This window comes from Oryctolagus cuniculus, chromosome 1 (genome assembly GCF_964237555.1).
Source record: "Oryctolagus cuniculus chromosome 1, mOryCun1.1, whole genome shotgun sequence".
NCBI classification, from domain to species: domain Eukaryota; kingdom Metazoa; phylum Chordata; class Mammalia; order Lagomorpha; family Leporidae; genus Oryctolagus; species Oryctolagus cuniculus.
Genome location: NC_091432.1, coordinates 16,072,332 through 16,097,848, shown reverse-complemented (window position 1 = coordinate 16,097,848; position 25,517 = coordinate 16,072,332). Strand labels below are relative to the sequence as shown.

Sequence of the window (25,517 nt, the reverse complement as noted above, 5' to 3'; positions counted from 1 at the left end):
CTAGAGTTCTTTCTCAAATTATTTCTTATTTATAAACTAAATGTCACATAGTAATTTACATATAAATTCATTCTCAAATGACTTTTCTCTGAAGGGATTTGGTGTAGAAATAAATGTATAGGAAGTTATATTTTATGTATATGATTTTAAATAGAGTCATCTAGTTAAGACTGCATCTCAACTACCACAAAGAAACCTCTCAAAATGGATCTATCTTCAATATTGAGAGTGTGTGAATGGATCTATGTGTGCATATGTATACATATATCTGTTTTATTTCCTTCCCTCACAATATTTCAGAGATCTGACTCTTGCAAACTCAGTTTTACAATGTAATACTTTATAAAGTTTTGGAATGGAGAACTTACAAAACACGATACGGCATTATTTGGGAGAGGTATTAAAGTCTACCTCATTCTCATTTCCTATTATGAAGTGTACATAATTTTTCTTTTTCTTTTAATCACAGAATCTGATAAGATTGATTGTTCTGATCATTTTTCATCATCATTGCAACCTTTGAAACTGATTAATTTCTCTCTCTTCTTGTTTTACTAATTGATTTTCATTCTGCATATTCTAAATTTATCAATGTGTGAAACATCATAGCTTTCACACCTTATTGTATTTATCTTGATTCTAACTATGTGTGTCTTTTATTTTTAGTTATATGAAATATATATAATGTATATCAATATTTTCTTGTTAGTTTGTCTCTAGAAGCAAAATAAAATGAACTTTCCCCATTCATCTTAAGAAGTAGTAGATATATATTTAATTGTCATAAATGATGCTTAAGTGTCCATTTATGCCTTTTTCCCTTGCACTCCTCATATTTTTCTCTGGTATGTCTTCCATCATTCTCTCTTTTGCTCTTCTCTGTGAAATGTAGAATCATCTCCCAGCACTCTTCATCTCCCCAATAATAGGTGAATTACTCCATATCTTAGGGACTATGTCTCAGGCAGTGGGTGCAGGGGCCTAAGCTCTTGAGCTATCTTCCACTGCTTTCCCAGGCCATCGCAGAGAGGTGAATTGAAATAGGTGCACCCAGGACATGAATCAGTGCCAACATGGATTCTAGCACTGCAGGCAGAGGCTTAGCCCATTACCCAACAGCACTGGCCCAGTGCAGATTCTTAACTTTTTTTTTTTCTTTCTTCAATCAACTCCCTCTACTATCTCCAAAGAATGACATATATATATATATATATATCCTCTTCGTTACTCCTCAAACTGCACAACCTATCCTCTGCACAATATCTTTTCACAGAAGTTGTCCCTGTGTGAAACACTTTCTTCCCATGCATTTGTAGGGCTAACTCTTCCCTCCTCAATTCTTTTTTTTTTCTTTTTTTTGACAGGCAGAGTGGACAGTGAGAGAGAGAGAGACAGAGAGAAAGGTCTTCCTTTGCCGTTGGTTCACCCTCCAATGGCTGCTGCGGCTGGCGTGCTGTGGCCTGCGCACCGCGCCGATCCGATGGCAGGAGCCAGGTACTTATCCTGGTCTCCCATGGGGTGCAGGGCCCAAGCACTTGGGCCATCCTCCACTGCACTCCCTGGCCACAGCAGAGAGCTGGCCTGGAAGAGGGGCAACCAGGACAGAATCCGGTGCCCCGACCGGGACTAGAACCCTCCTCAATTCTTTGAAAAACTGTCAACTTTGCATTGAAGTCTAGTTTGATTTTCCAATTTCTCATTGATTCTTTATGTCCCTATTCCTGAACCACTCCTTCCACATCTACTATGCTCTGTTAACTCTTACATTTTAATAATACATTTATTTTACCCTCTAACATGACATATCACTAATATTTGTATTTTTATCTTTCTCTCTGATGAGAACTTATAGCATGTGAATAGTATAATTAGTAAGAATACACTTGTAGATTAACATTTTCCTCCTCAGAATCTGAGTCATTTATAAAAAATTCATAAACTTTGATAAATATATAAATCTTAATTTAAAGAATTGGGTTTTCTAACCATAATCAATGCAATTTAAAATTAATATTTAAGTATAGAAGTTTAAAACTTTTATTTGAGAAACACACACACACACACACACACACAGAGGGGTACACACAATATTGTTGAGATCCCTTTCACTGGCTCGCTTTCTGAATGCCCACAATGGCAAAGGTTGGTTTAAGCTAAAGTTGGGAGTTCAGAACCCAATTCAGGTCCCCCAAGTTGGTGCAAAAGTCTCATTATTTGAGTCACTGCCATTGCTTCCTGGGATCAGCATTAGGAGAGACCTGGCATTAGAAGCAAGCACTGGAGATTGAACTCAGCTGCTCCAATTTGATTGCAGACATCTAAACTTGCATCTTTAATGACAGACTAAATGTGTGCAATAAGCAAAATAACTCTTAACCCAAAATTTTAAAAATTAAAAGAATCTTAAATTATTAGAAGTCAAATAAGAAATAAAATTCTGCTTCAAACTGTCTATATAATATACTAGAAAAATAATACAAAACATTGAATGTGAATAAAAAGAAAATGACATTCAAATGAATAATGTGTATATTAAATTCTATTGTTAATTAAAATAGAGAGAGAATAACATAAACATTTAATACCTGGTGCTTGCAAAAGAAGAAATAAACCTCGTAAATCAGGGCAAATGAATTATTCATGTAAATTGAACAGAATTTGTTAAAAAGGTTTTTAAGGATGAATGAATAGGAAGAATAAACCAGGTGTGAGGGAGAGATAAGAAAGGGAAAGAACATAGGAAGAGAACACTAGGAGGGGATACAGTGAGCTATATAATTATGTAATATCTTCAAAAGAATGGAAGAAAATTTAAATCTCTCATCAGATTTTGATTTATGTTATGCCCCAGTAGATGCATAAGAATTTCCTTGTCTTCACGAACCTCTCTAAACCTGGACAAACTGGGTTTTGAAATACGGAAAATACTGTGTAGGAAATACTTGGTGAAGAAGATTTTGCAGTTGCCATGCATATAGTGGTGACATTAACACAAAAAGTCACTCTTCACTTCTCCCTTGTCTTACAATCAAAGGTTAAACCTATTGTGAAATAGTTGATACTTGCTTTTTAATCTCCAAGCTAGCGTTTTTCAGTAGCACTGAAATTTAGGTGAGTATAATTGCCCTTCCAAAAGTTATTCAAATAAATAATCAACACAGGAGTATCTCTTCTATTCATGCCAAGAAATTATCCCCTGGAAGTCAGCATTATGTGCATACTTTCTGAAAAAGTCACTTTTAAATCAAAATGAACATTCATTTCAATGTTGTGACTTAACTCAATATTGAAAAGTATCTTTTACCCTGATCCCATTTGTATACTAGTCAAGTTGCTCCTTTATTCCCTTTCTTCTTCATTTTAGAGAAACAATTCTCAACAAAATATTTTAATGTGCTTTGTTAGTATATTTCTTCTTAATCATACCTATGAAAATATTTAATGGGATTATAGAGAAGGTGAGAGTTTATGGCCATTGAATTGTTGGCAAAATGATTACTAGTCTCAGAGATGATTTTATTTCTCTGCATTCAGCTTTCTATTTAAAATGAGAAAAATGATAATAAACTAAGTGATGTTGCCATTTTTGAATAGAAAATCTGCATTACTTCTTTTTTTAATAAGATTTATTTGTTTATTTGCAAAGCGGAGTTACAGAGAGGCAGAGGCAGAGAGAGAGAAAGAGAGAGAGAGAGAGAGAGAATCTTCCATCCACTGTTTCACTCCCCAAATGGCCACAACAAACAGAACTGGACCAGTCAGAAGCCATGAGCCAGGATTTTCTTCTGGGACTCCCACGTGGGTGCAGGGTCCCAAGCACTTGTGTCATCTTCCACTGCTTTCCCAGGGCATAGCAGAAAGCAGGATCAGAAGTGGAGTAGCCAGTACCTGAAACGGTGCCATGCCGGCACTGCATTACCTGCTATGTTACCGTGTCAGCAGCTGCATTACTTCTTTTGGTGCCTCAAAATCTGTATCAGCTGGCCATCATTTAGTTCACTTAGTTATAGGAACTTACCTAATATTTAAGAGATGAAATTGCAGTATTTGTAACAAGTCAATATAACAAAAGTTTATATAACATACATTGTGGCATGTTATAAAATTTTAGACACAAACTGATGATGAGATACTGAATACGCTAATCTATTATTACATATGCAAATAGGCATCCTGTGCACATAATGAAATAATTGGGAGGAATCTCAATTTGGTTAAAAAAATGTTAACAGTATTTGGAATTACTTTCATTTTCTCTGTTAAATTTTGTTGTATTCCTTTTTTTCCACATGAACAAGTGTTATCCCTAGGATAGTACAACATTTTAAGTCTAAAAATGTTTCATTATGAAACATTATCATTTATTCTTGATGGTGTCAGTTACAGAGTACACAACTACCACTTCAGTTGAAAATTTCCTAATTTGATCATTAGACCATCTATAAGTGTGCATAATACCACATGAATCCCCATAAATTGATCCCCATGACTATTGTGTGTCCATTAAAAAACAAACAGCATTACAGAAGAAGACAGTTGCTGTTGTCCTTCGTTTGGTGGCATATGCAGGAAAAGGCAAAACATTTGTTTGAAACTCAACATGACTTAATTTCATCCTTGACTTTTCTCCTTGGAAAAAGGCCAAGCAATGTTCCTTGAGTTTGGCCTCTGAGGATGACCAAGTGTGGTTTGATCACGGATCTCCAGTCCACGTGGCTCCTGCAATTATCCAGGGGAGAGGCAAGGCAGCCTCTGTTCTGTATATATTCACAGCTCCCTGGTATTTTTCTGAGACTTAACTTCCTGAAAATCTCCCATTAGATTGTGCTACATACAAAATTTCCAGCTTGATTTATTTATCTCACGATGAAACAAAATAAATGCACAAAAATGTTAGCATTATTTACCTCAGAAAATATATAGCATAAAATCCCAGTGCCTTAAATGATTTTCACATTTTATTTTTGTAAAAAATTGAAATTGACAAATTTCTTTGCAAAGGAGATTTGAAGTTTTTTTTTTTCTTCAGCAACATTGGCTCACAGTAAGTATTGTTTTAAATCTGTTTTAGATCTTTAATAATATGAGGACTTTATTAGAATGATCTGTATGCACACACACATCATTTATTCCTTAGTTTAAATAATGTCTAGATTTGTGGGATGAAAAATTAGATATGATGGAATCAGAGTCTAAAAGCAATGGCTATTTTTGGAAAATACTTGATTTTAAATGAGATAAGTTAGGCAGATATATGTTTAAACACGTGTTTATAATTTTAATTCATTTGACTTAAGTCCCCTACTTATGAAATTAATAAGTATAAATATTATTGGAAACAAAATGGATATTATGGATCAAAAGAGTTTTCTGTTATTTTTATTATTTATGCATCCTTTTATCATATTTGCTGAAGTGAATCATTAATATAAATCTAGTATTATTAACAGACACACTTGAATCAACTATCTTCGTAGAATTGCACAGTTAACACTTCCTCTTACTTTGAGTTGCTTACGCTTTCTATGTCCTTCTCATATAAAAATGTAGATGAGGAAAACATAGCTACTATGATATAATATTTTATTGTGGATTGTAAATAATATAAATTATTTCAAACAATGCAACAGTTGATTCTAATCATGCAATATGTGCCTTTTGGTATATACCAAATATCAACTTGAACCTATTTTCTATGCTTCACAATAAAACTAAGCTTTTTTCAGTGCAGAATATAAAACACTGCTTATTATCAACTTCCAGAATAATCAAAATAAGTATACAAAACAAAATCATTCTTATAAACAAAACTCTTTTTGAAGTCATTCCTCCCAAGTATGAATGTTGATTTCTTAACAGCTTAGAGCAGTTGGACACAATGAGTAGAAGGAATAACACGAATGTGCCTGACTTCATCCTAATGGGACTGACAGATGCTGAAGAGATCCAGCTGCTCCTCTTTGTGCTGTTTCTGCTGATTTACCTGGTTACTGTGCTGGGGAATGTGGGGATGATATTGATAATCCGCCTGGATCTCCAGCTCCATACCCCCATGTATTTTTTCCTCACTCACCTGTCATTTCTGGACCTCAGTTACTCAAATGTCATCACACCTAAAACCTTAGAGAATTTACTGACTTCCAACACATATATTTCATTCATGGGCTGCTTTGCTCAAATGTATTTTTTTATCCTTTTGGCTGCTACTGAGTGTTTTCTTCTGTCCTCGATGGCCTATGACCGCTATGTAGCTATCTGCAATCCTCTACACTATCCACTTATTATGTCCCCAAGACTCTGCCATGCCCTCGTCACTGGGTCCTATATGATTGGCTTCATAGACTCCTCTTTCTCTGTGCTTTGTATAAGCAGATTGCACTATTGTGACTCCAATGTAATCCGTCACTTTTTCTGTGATACATTCCCAATCCTAGCCCTGTCCTGCACTGACACATATGACACTGAACTCACAGTATTCATTTTTGCTGGCTCTACCTTAATGCTATCCCTTATTACAATAGCTGTGTCCTATGTGTCCATTCTCTCTACTATCCTGAAAATTAAATCCACTTCAGGAAAGCAAAAAGCCTTCTCTACTTGTGCCTCCCATCTCCTGGGAGTCACCATATTTTATGGCACCATGATTTTCACTTACTTAAAACCAAGTAAGTCCTACTCCTTGGGAAAGGATCAAGTGGCTTCTGTTTTTTACACTGTTGTGATCCCCATGCTCAATCCACTCATTTATAGTCTCAGGAACAAAGAAGTGAAGAATGCTCTTCTTAGGATCAAGCACAGGAGAGATACCTCCAGGGCATTGGAATAGCAATGATGCTAAACATTCAATTTCACCTTTACTTTCTTTTCGTTGAATATTTTTCTGAAAAACAGCCAAACCATTGATTTTCTATTTCTTTAGAAGTGCTCTTTACTTGATCAATCATGCTCTTTAATATTTCGAGGAATAAGTTTTATAGAAATCTGTATTATATATTAGAAATTGGTAACTATGTCTTAAATATGTGTAATGTATGTGCAAAAAAAAAAAAAGCACATGATGAATTTCAGAGTATTTCGTTAGAAAACACAGCTACATTTGTGGCACAATGGTAAAACAGTTTCAGAAGTCACCCAGGTAATGTATGGGGAGGAGATAAATCACAAGTGTTAGGTGCACTTGTTTTGTAATTAAATGTTCTAGGATTGAGATTCTAGCTGTTCTGCAGTGTGAGCTACATAACCCTTGATAAGTTTCTGAAAAATCAACCCTCAATGTCCTCCAATAGATAAATTTTAGTTCCTGGTCCTTATGGTTAACAGGTGGATGTAAAGTATTTAGGCAATAACAATGAGTGTTAGCAATTGTCTTAGAATTCGCATATTCCTGCAATAATTTTAATTAATGGTGCCTTTTTGAAGAACACTGTGTTTTCCAAAATATTTTTGGTTAACTTAATTGACAAACAACTAAAGGGGAAAATATCAACTTAACAATTGTACTTTTGGGACAAAGTCAAATCTTATAATATGATGAAGTTATAAAAATAGCCTATATTAATGTTGGAAAAAATTGGAAACCACTGAAAATGTTAAATAAAATAGAAAACTAAAAATGTTGACACCTGTGGACACATTCCCTTAAGGCAACTATTGTTTATATTTATGTCATAAAAATAAAATTTATGTTTTTCCTTATGTAGTATTTTCATCCTTCTGTATATAGGTATATTTTTAAAATTTATCAAGCTCTTTCTAACTGAAAGTTCTGAGATGAAAGTGTTCTTGTCACACAGGCAAAATCAAAGCCTTCTCTTTTGCAGTACTTTGAACCTAAAACCTAAATTTAGGAACTTAAATATCTGCCTGCAGTGATGTCTCTTCTGTGTACAGCAGCCAAACATTTGAAAATCTTACCTTTCTGTGATGTATCTGGTAACTTCGATAAATTATATATCTGTTGAAATTTTCTGTAATTTAAAAATGATTGCTTTCCTCCTTTTCTGTAGATTTGTAATGGTCTATAAAAGCATATTATGAAATAAAATATCTGAAGTATTTGTTTTATAGTTTTTAATTACACAGAAATTTTGTTTAGCAAATAACCAAAAATAAATTCTGATTTTGTGGCATCTCATAAGCTCTAGTCACATAGCATGTTAAAATATGTTCTTTTAAAAATTTCTCCTCTGTGTATTCTAAAGTTGCAACCTTAGGTTTATTTGTTATTTAAAAGTTACTGTAGATGCTGATGCCAGGACTGTGGCAAGTGCAGCAGGTTAGCCAGTGACTATAGCACTGGCATCCCATATGAGAGACAGCTTGAGCCTCGGTTGCTCCAATTCTCACTTAGCTCCCTGATAATGTTCCTGGGAAAGGGGCAGAAGATGGCCCAAGTGCTTGGGCCCCCGCACTCATGTGGGAGACCCTGAGGAAGCCTCTGGTTTCAGCCTGGTCAAGCCCCTGCCAATGCTACCATTTGGGGAGGGAATCATTGGGTGTAATGTCTCTCTCTCTGTGTCTTTCTATCTCTGTCTGTAATTCTGACTTTCAAATATATAAATAAATATAAAAATAAAAGCAAAGAAAAAGTTACTGTAGATTTTATTATTTCAATTTCAAAGTATTTCAACTTTTTATTCATGTATTTAAATTTTTGTAAGAGTCACTAGGTTGTTTTCATTAAAGCAATGCGATTATATTTTTCTTTGTTTATGTTAAGGTTTTATTGTGAATTTATTTTTGATTGTTTATCTTAAATAATTTAGATTGAATAAAATGAAGTGTAACTCTAATATAGAAGTTAATAATTCAACAACTAACACGAACTTAAAAGTGTGAATTTGTTCAAATATTTTAAATGTATATTATTTGTCTCTACTATACTTTCTTATTTTAGAAATACTATGCTGTATTTTCATTTGACAGCCATATAGTCTAGAATCTATGTTTTTAGTGACTCTTATTTGTTTGTGTTTGCAATGACAAATAAGTATTTAAAAATACTTGCTTTTTAATAGTATACTATTTTAGGTAATATCTCTTCTTATACATTCATTATGTCATCTCACAAGTTTATAGACTCTTTCCATATTCTAATTATCTTATGTTTTATGTCCCTTTTGTTTTTGTTTATTTCCATGATTTAAAAGATGGCTTATCAATTGGTTTTGGCAAAGATAGTCAACAGAACCTATAACTGTGTAGACAACATTTACATTGAAGAGGAGCTTGAATTGTAGTTAAATTAAGATTGTTCCCTCCTTTTTATATTAAACTTGGAAAGCATTCACAGAACGTTATTAAATAAGTAGAATAAAATCAATGGATAAAACAAAAAATTAGACAATTTTTCATGCTTTTTAATTTCCCTAATGTACTCATATTAATGCATATTGATATGAGATATTATTGAGTATTTAAAATATAATTCTCTGACTCATGGTACCACACCAAAATGCCATGTAAGGTAAATATAAAAATAAAACTGTAATGAAACATGGCAAATTGTGAACAGCTGTTTTTGCTTTCAAATTATTGATATTATTAATAGCAAGAATATATCTTGCTATGCATTTACTGTGTGCCCATTTTCATACATACCTGACACAGTTTATGCTTACAAACCAACTCTCAGCTAGGTACTAAGAAATACCTGAATTTTAGTCTCATGTGATGGAAAGCCATTCTTTATTTTTGCAAAGAGAACTTTGGCAATTATAATGGGATTTTTGAAAGCTAACACATACTGTCGCCTTGTGTCTGCATATTAAACTGATTGTAAACCCAGAATATATTTGTAATCTACACCAACATATGCCTTGTTAGCATCCTTCCCAAGGCCCCACGTTTCGTTTTCCAATGAATGTTCCAGCCTCCCGGATTCCACCCAAGTGGTGCTCATTGTCCTTGACTTAGAGCTCAGTGTAGCAACCGCACTGAAGCTGTTAAACAGGAAGTTGCGTCATACCGCTGTCCACAAATCCCTCAAGATTTGTTTTACCACAATAAACTTTATACCAATGTTCACTGCTCTAAGGTGACATTGTCCTCACTCCTTACATCTGCGAATTTATCTCTGATTGTTACATCTGTCACACTCAGTTTTTGATTGTCAGAAGTCCCCCACCTCCTGGTCCTGCCTGAACTTTTTCAACTTTCTCTTCTTGAAGCTTCCTTTCCACAGAAGACTGCATGTTTACTTTTTAAACAAAGATGATCTTTACCTACAATTTCACATTACCACAAATTTTTTCCATGTTAGATTTGTTTCCCGTAGCAGTTATTCCCATCCTTCATTGTGGATACGTTGCTCCTGCTTTGGTTTCTTATCTGTTTCCCCCTGCGATCGCAGAATCACTTTGAAGAAAAGATTCTGCCTCAGAATCTAGGCCAGTGATAAATGCCTTGGAATGCTGAACTTCATAACATAAACCTGGAACAAAAAGGAATTAAATAACTCATGCACGGCCACTCCATGTTCTTGGTTTCCTGCCACCCGCAGGAGAGATGCAGATAGAGTTCCTGACCCTTAGGTTGGCCTGCCCTAGCCCAGTGTGATGCAGGTAGTAAGGAGGGATCATTCTCCCTCCCTCTCTATCATGCTTCCTTTCAATAAATAAACAAACAATGCTCTAGTAAATTGTTGGTATTATGTCATAGATTTATATCCTTGATCCATTGCAAGTTGATTTTTATATAAGATGAAAGGTAGGGGTCTTGTTTCAGACTTATGCATGCAGTGATCCATTTTTTCCCAACACTATTTGTTTCAGAAACTGTTATTTCTGCAGCTAATGATTTTAGTTCATTTGTCAAAGATAGTTGGTTGTATATGCATTAATTTTGGGGTGTTTCTATTTTGCTCCATTGCTCTACATGTCTATTTTTGTGCAGTATCAGACTGATTTTATTATAACTGATCCATAATATATCGTGGAATATAAAATTATGATGACTACAGGTTTGTTTTTGTTTGTTTTTAATGATTAATAAATAAAATTTTTGCTAAAAATAAAAGAGTTCAACAGATAAAACAATTACAATAGAAGAATGAGCAAATGACCTGAACAAACTGTTGTTTTTAAAACAAGAAAAACTCAAGAGGCTAATAAAAATCATGAAAAAGATTCATCCTAATTAGTTAAAAGAAATAACAAGTGGGAACAAGCATGATTTTTCATATCACATTAAAGATGATATAAAATACTGTTGACTAATAATATGAAACCATTATAGTACATGTGGCCAAAAATAATTTTAAAATTTATAAATTTATGATAAAAATTTGGAAATATATATCTATGGTCTTGTAACATTGAACATTTTATGTCAATGACTAGACTTCCAGAATTCATCATAAATAACTGGAAATATAACACCAAGTTAATATTAAGCTATTTTAGTTATTCAGTATATCTTGTGTTTGCATAGGAATTTTAGGATCATTTTTTCTAGATCTGAGAAGTATGTCTTCTGTATTTTGTTTGAGATCCCAAAGAATCTGTATACTCTTTAATACTGCTTTTATTTTAAATTTTGTATTTTTTGTTTACTCAAAAAGGAATAGAATGCAATTGTTAAAGAAAAATAAACTTTATGTAAATGATTTTAAGTAGAGTCAACTTGTTATTAGTTGCATCTCATTTAACACACACAAAAAGAAACTCATAAAGAAAATCAGTCTTCAGTCTTGGGAGTGTCTGAATGGATCTGTGCTTGCTTATGTATTCTTATATATGCTTTATATTCTGCTCTGATTATGTTGCAGAGGTATGACTTTGATACTTGGTTTTAGAATGCTACATTTTAAATTGTTATGAAACAGTTTACAAAATCTGCTAATTTATCACTTAATTCCTTTTAGTAACTCCATGTGATGTTATAATTTTCCCTTTAAACATAGTGTCTGTTTAAAATTGATTGTTCTGTGGTTTCCTCACCACCACTATTTAGAAGCAGGACTTGAAATGGCACTGTGCCATGTGATATCAGTATTGCTGGTAGCAGTTTACCTCACTGCCACAACACCAGCTCCACAAACTTTATAAAGCACCCTCAAATTAGCTAGCTTACATATTGTTACTATAATAAACTGCTAAGAAGCATTACCATAAAGGAACTCCTAGAACATTGTTGTTGCTTTTCCATTTGTCTGAACCTCATTTACTCCAGGTACATCAAAGGCTCTATACTTCATTTCCCTGAGTATGACCCTATCAGTGAAGACTTTACTGAACACCCTTTTCTTTAAGAGAGAAAGCTATCACAATTCTACTTACTGCATTCTCTCATATCATCAGCAATACAGATCCTTCATTGTTCCTCCCATCATCCCCATCTGCCAACTCCATAGGGTGACATCCTCATATACAAATATTGTACTCCTTCTTACTCCTCTTGATACTATCCTGCTTATTCATAATTTTCAATACTAATAAGCTTGTGGACTCTTGCCACATATTCAGACAATTCTGAATACTGGCTCAAATAGACCAGACAACATGGTAAGTTTTAGAGCTTTTTATTCAGTGACAGAAATGTGCAGGAGAGAGAGGGCTGTATTTAGGGGAGAAAGAGAAGTCTAGAAGCTAATTTGGGTCCATACCAGTCAGGGAGCAGGCCTGGAGCCACGCGTAGCAAGCATGTAGGCAGGCAGCAGAAAGCAGGAGACCCAAAGCCCACGTGCCCCAAAGACGTGGGCAACAAGCCTAGCAAGGGCACCAAGGAAGGGGCTGACCCCGTTCCAGGCCTTTTATCCACTTCCAAAGGGGAGTGATTACATAGCCCGACTGGCAGGTGGGTGTACAGGTGGGATCAAGTAGGGCATGAGATCACACAGGGGACGTGGTGAATGCATGGTCTACCAGCTCACAAACCTAACCAAATGTATCTTATCTGCCTGTCTACATCATTTGCACTGCAACCCATCCTCTGCACACGTTTTGTTGTTGTTGTTCTTTGTTTGTTTGTTTGTTTTTGTTTTTTATCAGTGCTGTTCCTATCTGGAAGACTTGCCTCCTATCTCTTTCCCCTTCCAAGGCTTTGCTAAACTGTCAAGTGTTCATTGAAGTCTACTTTGCCCTCAGTATTTCTCAGTGGTTCCATATACCCCTACTTCCACAATGCACCTCCTCCATCTACTATGATTTGTTAAATGTTAGATTTAAAAAAATAGTAAATTTCACCTTCAAACATGATACAACACTAATGTTTGTATTTTTGGCTTTCTCGCTACTGACAATTTATAAACTGTACCTGCTCTGATAAGACAAGACTTGAATATCAACATTTTAGTCTTTTTCAGAATCAGAGTCACTTGACTCTTATGATTACAAATAATACATACATTTCTATAATTTTACCAAATGTAAATTATAGCAGTCTTATTTTCTGACCACAACCCCATGAAATTTGAAGTTAATATTTAAAGCATAAATGATTTAAATTTTCATGGAGAAGCGGGAAGACATACAGCTAACCAAAGAGTTTGCATTTGCAGGCTTTCACCTCACATGCCCACAATGGCCAGGGTTGGCACAGGCCATAGCTGGGAACTCACAATTCAATTCATGTCCCCCATGTGGGTAGCAGGAATGTGATTAATTGAGCATTTGCCACTGTCTCCTGTGGTCTACATTAGTGGAAATGTAGAATCAGAAGCCAGAGTTGAGGCTTGAATTCAGATACTCCAATATTGTGTATAGATATCCAAGCTGTAATTTCAACAGCTAGACCAAGTATCTTCCTCACACAAGATAACTTTGAACTGAAAATTTAAAAACTATAAGTATCTTGAATTATTATTAGTTCAGAATGTGTATGTAATGCATTATAAAAATATTAATCCAAAACCATGCATGTAAAATAAAATATAACATACACAATGTTATAATTATTAAACCCCAGCATTATTTAACAGGTACAAATTAAATAAGATAAACAGACATCACTAGGTACTAGAGAAGAAAAATTAAATTTTATGAGAAAGGGTAAAGAAAATGATAAAATTAAAATAATGAATTAGAAGTGTAATAAAGAATGGTCATCATTTATCCATTGCTAACTGATCCAAATAATACAATAGTAAGAATGATCCAGGTGTGAGAGAGAGGAGAGGGAGCTGAGAAAACAAGAGGAGGAAGAGGAGTCCTTACAAGGATACAACAAATTTGGAAATTATACAATATCTTCATTTGAATAAGATAAATTTAAAATCTTTGATAAGATTTTGTCTTCTGTTATGATCCAATAGATGCATAAGAATTGCCCTCCTGATAGAGATCCAAGGGGCACTGGAAAAACAGAGAAAAAACACATGATCTAACTCTTCAGGAGCCCTGAGGGAGGAAGAGAGTAGAGATAGGGCAAACATTTACAATGTAATCTTCTGATGCTGTTGAGTAGGTCTGAGTTTTAACTTTGTTCAGGGGCCAGCATTGTGGCATAGGGGACAAAGCTGCCAGCATTCCCTATGGGTGCTACTCTACTTCCAATTCAGCTCCCTGCCAAAGCACCTGGGGAAGCAGTGGAAGATGACCAAAGAGATTGGGCCCCTGTCACCTCTTGGAAGACCCAAAGGAAGTTCCTGGATCCTAGCTTGGACCTAGCCCACCCCCAGCATTGCAGCCATTTGAGGAGTGAATTAGCAGATGGAATCTCTCTCTGCCTTACTCCTTTTTATCTTTCCTCTGCTCTATAACTCTGCTTGTCCAACAATAATGAAGTAAATCTTTAAAAAATCAGTTGGCTGTATATATATGGATTAATGTCTGAGTTCTCTGCTCTGTTCCATTGATTAAGTGTTGGTTTTATAGTAGTACCATACTGTTTAATTACTATTGTGATGCCTCCAACTTTTTTTTTTTTTTTTGCTTAGAATTGCTTTGCTATTCTGTTATGTGTGTCTGTGTGTGTGTGTGCACGTGCACATCTAATTCCATATGAATTTTAGGATTATCTTTAAAGATTTATTCTCTTATTTACTTGAAAGGAAGTTAAACAAATAGAGAAACAAAAAGAGAAACAAAAAGTTTTCAATCTTCTGATTCATTCTCCAAATGACTGCTACTGCCAGGGCTTAGCTGAGCCCAAACCAGGAGCCTGGAAATCCATCCAGGTCTCCCTTATGGTGGCAGGGCCCCAAACAGTTGGGGGCCTCCTTTGCTGCCTTCTAGGCACATTAGCAGGGAACTGTGTTGGAAACAAAACTTCTGGGACTGTATAGGGCCCTTATCTGGGATGTCAGCATTCCAAGCTGCAGTTCAACCTGCTGCACCAAAAGGCTGACCCCAGGATCATTTTTTTTTTTTTAATTCTGTAAAGAATGTCACTGATGTTTTGCAAGGATTACACTGAATCTGTAGTAGACTTTAAATTGTGAGAATTCTTTACATCAAAATAGACTTACAAATATAGTGAAGAGGTACAACAGAATGGGAAAAATTTTTAAGCTACTTATCTGAGAAAGGATTAATATCCAGAATGCATCAACTACTCAAAAGCATTCAACAATAGACCCAAACACTCCAGTTAGGAAATGAGAAAAACACATCAATAGAGAGTTGTCAAAAGAAGAAATAGAAATGACCAACAAATATGTAAGAAAAAAGCAGCCTAGTGTTACTAGCCATCAGGGGAATGTAACTCAAAATCACAAGATTTCACCTCATCCCTTTCAGAATGATCACTAACCAAAGGAGAGCTACAAATGTTGTCAAGAATGTGGAGAATTAGGAACCCTTATACACTATGCACCCAGTTTGCTGCACTTGATGTAGTAGTACTATTTTGTTGATCTCGTTGCATCTGTGGTATTTCTCAAAAAACCCCCTCTACCTCCCTGTTGCGGGAACGTACCTGCTTGAAAGCCTCTACCATTATTGCCTTTAGTCAGTTTTTTTTTCCCCACCTGGAGGGGAGGAGAACCTAACAGCACCTGTACCATGACACGTTAAAACAATTTAACATTGGGGCCGGCGCTGTGGCATAGCAGGGTAAAACCGCCACTTGTAGCACCGTCATCCCATATGATGCCAGTTTGAGTTCCGGCTGCTCCACTACTGATCCAGCTCTCTGCTGTGGCCTGGGAAGGCAGTGGAGGATGGCCCAAGTCCTTGGGACCCTACACCTATATGGGATATCTGGACAAAGCTCCTCACCCCTGGCTTCGGACCATGGCAGCTCCGGCCATTGCGGCCAATTGGGGAGTGAACCAGCGGATGTAAAGCCTTCCCTCTCTCTGCCTCTCCTCTCTCTGTGTAACTCTGAATCTCAAATAAATAAATAAATCTAAAAAAACCACAATTTAATATTTATTGAATATACAGTATAATAATTATTATGCAATCCTATTGCTATACATGCAAATAAGCATTGTGTGCACAAAGTGAACTAGTTGGGAGAAATTATAATTTAGTCAACAAAATATGTATAGCAATCTGGAGTTGTTTTCATTACTTCTTTAAATTTTGTTCTATTCTAAGTTTTTCTAATGAATGCATGTGATTTTTATGACAGTATAACACTTTTAACTATAAAAAGGTCCAGATGCTGTGGCACTGCAGGTAAAAGCCATTGCTTGAGATGCTGGCATCCTGCACGGGTACCAATTCCAGTCCCAACTGTTCCACTTCCAATCCAGCTCCCTGATAATGTGACCGTGAAAGTAGCACAAGATGGCCCAAGTCACTGGGTCCTTGCACTGGGGGGGGGGGGGGGACCAGAAAGAAGTGTCTGGCTCCTGGCTTCAATAACCATGTGGGGAGTGAACCAGTGGATAGAAGATCGATCGATCTCTCTCTCTCTCTCTCTCTCTCTCTGCAACTCTGTCTTTCAAATAAATGAATAGTTCTTTACAAAATGTATAAAAAGTTTCATTACAAAGTGGTACCATTCCATTCTTGAAGATGTTTACTATTGAGTAACAAAGTATTTCTCTGTGAATACCTTTTCCATCACTCTACTTAAAAGTTCCTGATTTGATCATAACACGATGTGTGTGTGTGTGTGTGTGTGTGTGTGTGTATATATATATATATATATACTTAGCACCACATATACCCCCATCAATTGGTTTAACAATTATGTGTCAATTAGAAACAAATAGTTTAAAATCCATTTAAATGATTTCAAAAGAAGATCGGGCCAGCGCCGTGGCTCACTAGGCTAATCCTCCGCTTTGCAGCGCCGGCACACCGGGTTCTAGTCCCGGTCGGGGCACCGGATTCTGTCCCGGTTGCCCCTCTTCCAGGTCAGCTCTCTGCTGTGGCCCGGAAGGGCAGTGGAGGATGGCCCAAGTACTTGGGCCCTGCACCCCATGGGAGACCAGGAGAAGTACCTGGCTACTGCCATCAGATCAGCGCGGTCTGCCCGCCGCAGCACGCCGGCCATGGCGGCCATTGGAGGGTGAACCAACGGCAAAGGAAGACCTTTCTCTCTGTCTCTCTCTCTCACTGTCCACTCTGCCTGTCAAATAAATAAACAAAGATCAAGTCACCTAGTGCTCTTCATTTGGAGACTTCTACAGTAAAGGGCAAAGTATTTGCTCAGAATCTAACATGGCTTCATATAATACTTGAATTTTTGTCTTGGAAATGTGCCAAGCAATCTTCCTTGCAATTTGGCCTCTGAGGATGACAAAACATTGCATAATCTTCAATTACCAGTACAGGAGGTCCCTGAAAGTATCCAGGGGAGAGGGAAGGCATCCTCTGTCCTATTTATATTCACACTAGATCACTGGTGCTTTTCTTGAAACAACTTTCTGACCCAGACACTTAGAAAATTTATGGTTTGATTTATTTTACCTCATTAGAAAACAAAATGAATGTCCAAAAATGGAAAAATTTTTATCTCAAAGAAGAAAACTGTTGTGTAGCAGAACTTTTCATCTCCCTAAAAGATTTTCATATTTTGTTTTGTGGAAAATTTAAATGAAACATTTCTAGGCAAACAAGTTTAGAAGAATTTTTTCACCAATATTTGCCCACAGTAAGTACTGGACTGAGACTTGGTGGTGTTTGTTTCATATTAAATAAAATTAGGACTTTTCTAGAAAAATATGGATGTGCACACATATAATTTAATCACTAAAATAAGTAATCTCATGATTTGTAGAGTCAAATATATAGAGTTGATGGAATCGGAATTCATAGAGTTCTTATAATGAAAATATAATTTATGCAAAAAATTTGATGCTGAATAACTCAATAACACATCTTATCTTCTACAAATTATACTTACATGTTATATGTAACTTTACTACAACCCATTAAAGACTCGTAATCATGAAATTTATTTTAATAAATATCAGTTTTTTAGAAACAAAACTATTATAAGTGATATAAATATTGATTTTAGATATTTTATTATGTACACAGTTTTGAAAAAATAAAGCTAATTATTAACAGGAATCAAGTTTTATTTACAACCCTCTGGATTCGACCAATTGCAGAACTGACAACCAATTCCTCTTACTCTGAAGAATGAGTTACTTAGGCTGTCTGTGCCCTTTTTCTCAATAAAAATTTACATAGTAACAATACAAACTACTAAGATGCAATAAATTCCTGTGGATTAAATTAATATAAAATGTTTCAAACACTGAAAACAGTTGATTCTGATTATGAATGTGTTCAACTTGCTATATAATATCCAAATATCAACTTATACCTATATCTATATTTGACAGTTAAACTAACGTTCTTATATTGTAAAACATTCTTAACTATCAAATTAGAGCATAATTAATCATGGGAAACAGGTTCATTCATATAAGTATGATTTTTTGATTACTAATTTTGATTTATTAGGTGGTTAAAGCAGTAGGACACTATGGGTAGAAGAAATAACACGAATGTGTCTGAATTCTTACTTATGGGACTTACAGATGCTGAAGAGATCCAGCTGCTCCTCTTTGTGCTCTTTCTGGTGATGTACTTCATTACTGTGCTGGGGAATGTGGGGATGATATTGATAATCCGCCTGGATCTCCATCTTCACACCCCCATGTATTTTTTCCTCACTCACCTGTCATTTCTGGACCTCATTTACTCAACTGTCATCACACCCAAAACTTTAGAGAATTTACTGACTTCCAACACATATATTTCATTCATGGGCTGCTTCACCCAGATGTACTTTTTTGTCTTTTTAGCTGCTTCTGAGTGTTTTCTTCTGTCCTCGATGGCCTATGACCGCTATGTAGCTATCTGCGATCCTCTACACTATCCACTTATTATGTCCCCAAGACTCTGCCATGCCCTCGTCACTGGGTCCTATACGATTGGTTTAACGGATTCCTCTGTCAACATGCTTTGCATGAGCAGATTGAACTTCTGTGACTCCAATGTGATTCATCACTTTTTTTGTGATTTATCCCCAATTCTTACCATGTCCTGCACTGACACATATGACATTGAAATAATTATATTCGTTTTTGCTGGTGCTACCTTAATAATGTCCCTTATTACAATAGCTGTGTCCTATGTATCCATTCTCTCCACCATCCTGAAAATAAATTCCACTTCAGGGAAGCAAAAAGCCTTCTCTACTTGTGCCTCCCATCTCATGGGAGTCACCATATTTTATGGCACCATGATTTTCACTTACTTAAAACCAAGTAAGTCCTATTCCTTGGGAAAGGATCAAGTGGCTTCTGTTTTTTACACTATTGTGATCCCCATGCTCAATCCACTCATTTATAGTCTCAGGAACAAAGAAGTTAAGAATGCTCTTTATAGAGTTACGCAGAGAGATGCTTTCAGGCAATTAAAATGGTAGTGATGCTATAAATCTAAGCTCATCTTTCTTTTCTTTTCTGTTTGTTATTTCCTTGGCCTTTCTCTGAAAAGCTCTGAATCCCTACATTTTTATTTCTGTGGAAATGTCCTTTACATGGTCAAATATGGTTTTTGACATTTTCAGGAATATGCTTATAGAGATCTGTAATGTAACTAGCAATTATGAAATACATGTAAAATGTCTGGCTTAAATTTATATGTTATGGTAGCTGTTGTGTAAAATTAAAACAAGTTATTACCACTTTTAAAACTATACTATAAAAAGCCCCATGCATGCCCCACTTTTCAGAATTTCATTTAGAAAAGAAGGTCCATTATGGACAGTTTTCCACATAATACATGCTAAAGAAATCTAGCAGCACTTGTTTTGTAATCGAACAATCCAGGATTTAGATTCTAGTTCTTCTACATTTTCATTTTTCATTTTAATATATATATATATGTATATATATATATTCATTTGAAAGGTAGAGTTACAGAGAGAGAAGGAGAGAGGAAAGGAGAGCGAGCGGGGGAGATAGAGAAAGAGAGAGAGAGAAGAAAGACAGAGATGGATCTTCCATCTCCTGGTTACTCTCCAAATGGTTGCAACATCCAAGACTAGGCCAGGCCAAAGCCAGGAGCCAGGAGCTTCATCCAGGACTCCCGCATGGATGCAGGTGCCCAAATACATGAGCTATGCTTTTTTGCTTTCCCAGACCATTAACAGGGAGCTCAATCAGAAGTGGAGCAGCTGAGACTCCAACTGGTTCCATATAGGATGCTGACACTGCAGGCAGCAGTTTAATGTGCAGCACCACAGCCTTGGCCCCTCTTATACATCATTAACTGTATAACCCTTAGTAGACACTTAAAATTTTAACTTTGATTTTCTTAACTGCATAAGATAAACTGTTTCTCAGTCCATATTTTTAGAGGGTAGATATTAAGCATTTAAGGCAATAATGATAAATGTTAATTATCCATTGCCTTAAAGGTCTTATATTACTGCAAAATTTTTAGTACAAATGACTCTTATAAATTAATATTTTGTTTTCTAGTTATTTTTGTTGAACTTAATTGAAAACAAGTTGAAAAGAAAAATAAAATCAGGGCCATCAATAACACCGGCATCCTATATGGACGCCTGTTCATATCTCAGCTGCTCCAATTTCGATCCAGCTCCCTGTTAATGACCTGGGAAAAGCCACAGAAAATGCCCCAAGTGTTCTGGCCCCTGTTATCCACAAGGGAGACTCTGAAGAAATTCCTGGCTTTCGCCTGGACCAGCCTTGGCTTCTGTGGTCATTTGAGGAGTGAAACAGCACTGATCTCTTTCTCTCCCACTCTGTGTAACTCTGACTTTCAAATAAACAAATAATTTTTTTTTTTTGACAGGCAGAGTGGACAGTGAGAGAGAGAAACAGAGAGAAAGGTCTTCCTTTGCCATTGGTTCACCCTCCAATGGCCGCCACGGCTGGCGCACTGCGGCCAGTGCACAGCACTGATCCGATGGCAGGAGCCAGGTACTTATCCTGGTCTCCCATGGGGTGCAGGGCACGAGCACTTGGGCCATCCTCCACTGCACTCCCGGGCCATAGCAGAGAGCTGGCCTGGAAGAGGGGCAACCGGGACAGAATCCGGCACCCCGACCGGGACTAGAACCTGGTGTGCTGGCACCGCAAGGCGGAGGATTAGCCTAGTGAGCCGCGGCTCTGGCCTACAAATAAATATTAAAAAGAAAAAGAAAGAAAAAAAATCAGCAAGTAACAACTTTGGCTTGAGGACAAAGTTCAATAGTGCAATAGAGTTAACTTATAAGAAAATGACACTTGTTACTTTTAGGAAATATTAAAAAATATTATAGAAAATAGAAAAATGTAAAATTATTGACAATTTTGGATATAATCCTTTAGATGAATTGTTTTGAAAGTGTGTGCATATCTATCTATCTATCTATCTATCTAAAACATACAGAAAATTTTCTCTTTCTCTATGCAGTCTTTTTCATCATTCTATATCTATTTACAAATACAAAATTTGCTAATCTTATTGTCATTGAAAACTGTGAGATGAATACGTTCTTGATACATGGGCAAAATCAGGACTTCCTTCTTTGTTATGCTTTGTACCTGCAATGTAAATTTATCAAGTTAAATATCTGCATGCAGTGACAAGTATTTTGTGTGCAGTAAAAACTTGAAAACCCTCTTTCTGTGATGTGCCCAGAGTCTTCAGTAAACTATTTCTTTGTTGAAATTGGCATATTTAAAAGAAAACATTGCTTTTCTCCTTGATTCTATAGTTTTGTAATTGTCTTTAAAATAATCATTTAAATGTTTGACATATTTCTTTCATATTTTTCATTGTAAAGAAAAGCTGTATGACACATAATTGAAAGTGAATTCAGATTTTGTGGCATTCCATAAAATTTCATCATGCAGAGTAATCAAATTCCCTCTTTAAAAATTTTCTCCTTTATGTACTTTATAATTGCAATCTTAGCTCCATCTGTCATTTAAACATTTTCTGTAGAAAGTATGTTTCTTTTCCAGTGATCTTGACATTTTGCTCATCTTATTTGTTAAAGAATTAGAACAATTACTAGATATATTTATTTCATTAAGCCAAAATAATTACATTTTAATGTCTTCTGAAATTTATGCTAAGGTTTCTTTGTAAAATTGTATTTGATTTTCTTATAAAAGAATTTTGATTGGGTAAAATTAGGTGCAATCTCAATTACAGTAGTTAATAGTTCAACAATTTGCACTAATTTATTACTACATATTTGCCTCTACCTTTTTATTTTGGGATTTTATACTTTATTTTTATGTTGACATTCATATTGCCTAGAATCAATAATTATATATATTTTTACTTATGTTTTCCATTAAGATATTTAATGAACATATGCTATATAATATTACATTATATATGATAATGTTATTATATGCATTAAGTTAAAATATGGTATTTATAAGAATTTTGGCTCATTTATCATCTTGTAAATGAATTACACTATTTTAAGTTTATATAGGCTCTTTGCATTTTCTTGTCATTTTGGGTTACCTTGTTTTGAATCATTTTAATTTGCTATTTTGCTTACTTATTTTCTTACCTTGCTTTTTTTATATATGCTTCCATGATTAGAAAATGTTTTTATCAGCCTGTATTTCTTTTTAATGTTTGTTTATTGGTAAATATAATTTTTGTTACCTTAACCACAAAATATAGATAATGCCTATAAGACAGGTTTTCTTTTGAAAGGTGAAAAATTCTTTTCAAAGGTGAAAAATTAAGATTTTTCTTCATTTCTTAGAGAAAAAACTTCCACATCATGAAATGTTTTTCACAGAATACAAACTGGACTCTGTTTTGCATGTGAGGAGCGGTTGCTTTGGTTTAATTTTGTCACACACTACCATTTGCCACAACAGTTAAGGGAGGGCAGAGGCAGGTTAACAAAAGTCACCAAGACAGCAGCATATTTCAGTGTGAGTGTAAATGTGAGTGTAGTCACTATTTATTATCTGACCAGATTACAAAAATACAAAAATGGACACCTTAGTTCATCCTTCCTATTCATTTCCAGGTGTCTCATGATTTTTATTTTATTTTATTTTATTTTAGGTTTTCCCCTTGAGTTTGAGCTCAATTTAGGAGCCAGAGTGACATCACTAAACAAGAAGTCAGGTCTGAACACTTTCTACCACAAATCCCACAAGATTTCTTTAAATCACATTAAGAGTAAAAACTATTATCAATGTTCACTGATTCTTTTTTTTTAAGATTTATTTATTTTTTTTGAAAGTCAGTGTTACACAGAGAGAGAAGGAGAGGCAGAGAGAGAGAATTACAGAGAAGCAGAGGCAAATGCAGAGAGTGGGAGAGAGAGGTCTTCCATCCGCTGGTTCACTCCCCCGTTGGCTGCAACAGCCAGAGCTGAGTCGATCTGAAGCCAAGATCCAGGAGCTTCTTCTTGGTCTCCCATGTGGGTGCAGGGACACAAGGACTTAGGCCATCTTCCACTGCTTTCCTAGGCCATAGCGGAGAGCTAGATAGGTGGTGGAGCGGCCAGGTCTCGAACCAGCGCCCATATGGGATGCTGGCATTGCAGTCAGTGGCTTAACCCGCTGTGCACAGCATCAGCCCTGATGTTCACTGCTTCTAGAGTAATGTCCTCTTCACTCCTTACATCTATGAACCCATCCCTTAATATTATATGCCACACTAATTTTGGTTCAATTGTAAGAAACCTGTTTATTTAAGTCCTGGTACTGCCTGCATTTTTTCTATCTTCCTATAGGAAGATATGACTATAGTCATTTAAAAATGTAATTTGTTATTATGTCAAAAGTATCATTAACCAACATAAAGGAGCTCAATAAAACATGTTAGAAGGGGGTTGGTGCTGTGGCATAGTGGGTAAACCCACAACCTGAGTGCAGGAATCCCATATGGGTGCTTATTCTAGTTCCGGCTGCTCCTCCTCTGATCCTTCTCTCTGCTGTGGCCTGGGAAAGCAGTAGAAGATGGCCCGCGTCCTTGGACCTCTGCTCCCATGTGGGAGACCTGGAAGAAGCTCCTGGCTCTTGGCTTCAGCTCGTCCCAGCTCTGGCCGTTGTGGCCATTTGGGGAGTGAACCAGCAGATGGAAGACCCCCTCTCCCCCACTTTCTGCATTTGTCTCTACTTCTCTGTAATTCTGCCTTCCAAAAAAAAAAAATGAATCTTTAAAAAATGCGTAAGAAGCTAGTTCACTTATTGTGATGCAGTAGGATAGGCTGCTGGTAGTGGTAGTGAGGAGTGAACTAGCAGGTGGCAGTGCTCTCATCCTCTCTCTGTGTCTCTCCATTCTGACTTTAAAGCAAATAATTCTTTTTAAAGTGCAAGTTGTTAACAAATGCTCCCTAGAGTGGTGTGGAACATGGTTGCTGTTGACAATATATACAACACATCCCCCAATTCCCAGAAACATTTTAAAAAATGAAAGAAAGCAGTAAAGGAAAGGACACTTCAGCAAATGATGGGTGACACTTGGGTGGGGGATGGAATTTTCATCAGCCAGGATGCAGGATTTCCTGTTTTAACCAAGGGATCCAGAGACATAGTGGCTCAACAAAGAAAATTAGATACAACACACAATTTATCTATGGTTTCTCCTGATTTCCTCTTGAGTAGTCTCGTGTTTGTACATGGCTATTTTTTAAACTTTTATTTAATGAATATAAATTTCCAAAGTACGGCTTATGGATTACAATGGCTGCCCCCCCCCCCCCATAACGTCCCTCCCACCCGCAACCCTCTCCTTTCCCACTCCCTCTCCCCTTCCATTCACATCAAGATTCATTTTCGTTTCTCTTTGTATACGGAAGATCAGTTTAGCATACATTAAGTAAAGATTTCAAAAGTTTGCTCCCACACAGAAACATAAAGTGAAAAATACTGTTTGAGTACTAGTTATAGCATTAAATCTCAATGTACATGGCTATTTTTCACAAAGTAACCCTTGGAATAGGTCCCTCTGTGCTATTGTTCTGTTCTGTTTTGTTTTTTTTTTCTTTTGTTTGCCCACTTCTGCATCATGGAAGAGAGTTCATCCAATATTTCACTTGGCATCCTCAACCTCAGGGTTAAGTAACTGTGAGATTTCTCCACTTTGGAAAAACTACAGTCTTTCTATCCATGTGCATGTTTCTTGGGAGGTAATTCAATTAATTAAGTAACTACAGACTTA

At 36.0% G+C, this 25,517-nt stretch overlaps 1 protein-coding gene across 2 annotated transcripts in view; it reads left to right on the top strand.

The window, feature by feature from the left end:
- Positions 1 to 4,684: 4,684 nt before the first annotated feature.
- LOC100346173 (olfactory receptor 8H1-like) overlaps positions 4,685 to 25,517 on the top strand; it is a 30,601-nt gene continuing 9,768 nt past the window's right edge. Inside the window, exons 1-2 of one of the 2 annotated variants that reach the window (XM_070064333.1) lie at positions 4,686 to 5,044; positions 5,860 to 8,055. In XM_070064333.1, coding sequence (XP_069920434.1) covers positions 5,879 to 6,826 — 948 coding nt within the window. In that variant the 5' untranslated portion in view covers positions 4,686 to 5,044; positions 5,860 to 5,878 and the 3' untranslated portion in view covers positions 6,827 to 8,055. Of the gene's footprint in view, positions 5,045 to 5,859; positions 8,056 to 25,517 lie in introns of those variants that run through there. The other variant, XR_011384521.1, reaches the window with a different exon arrangement.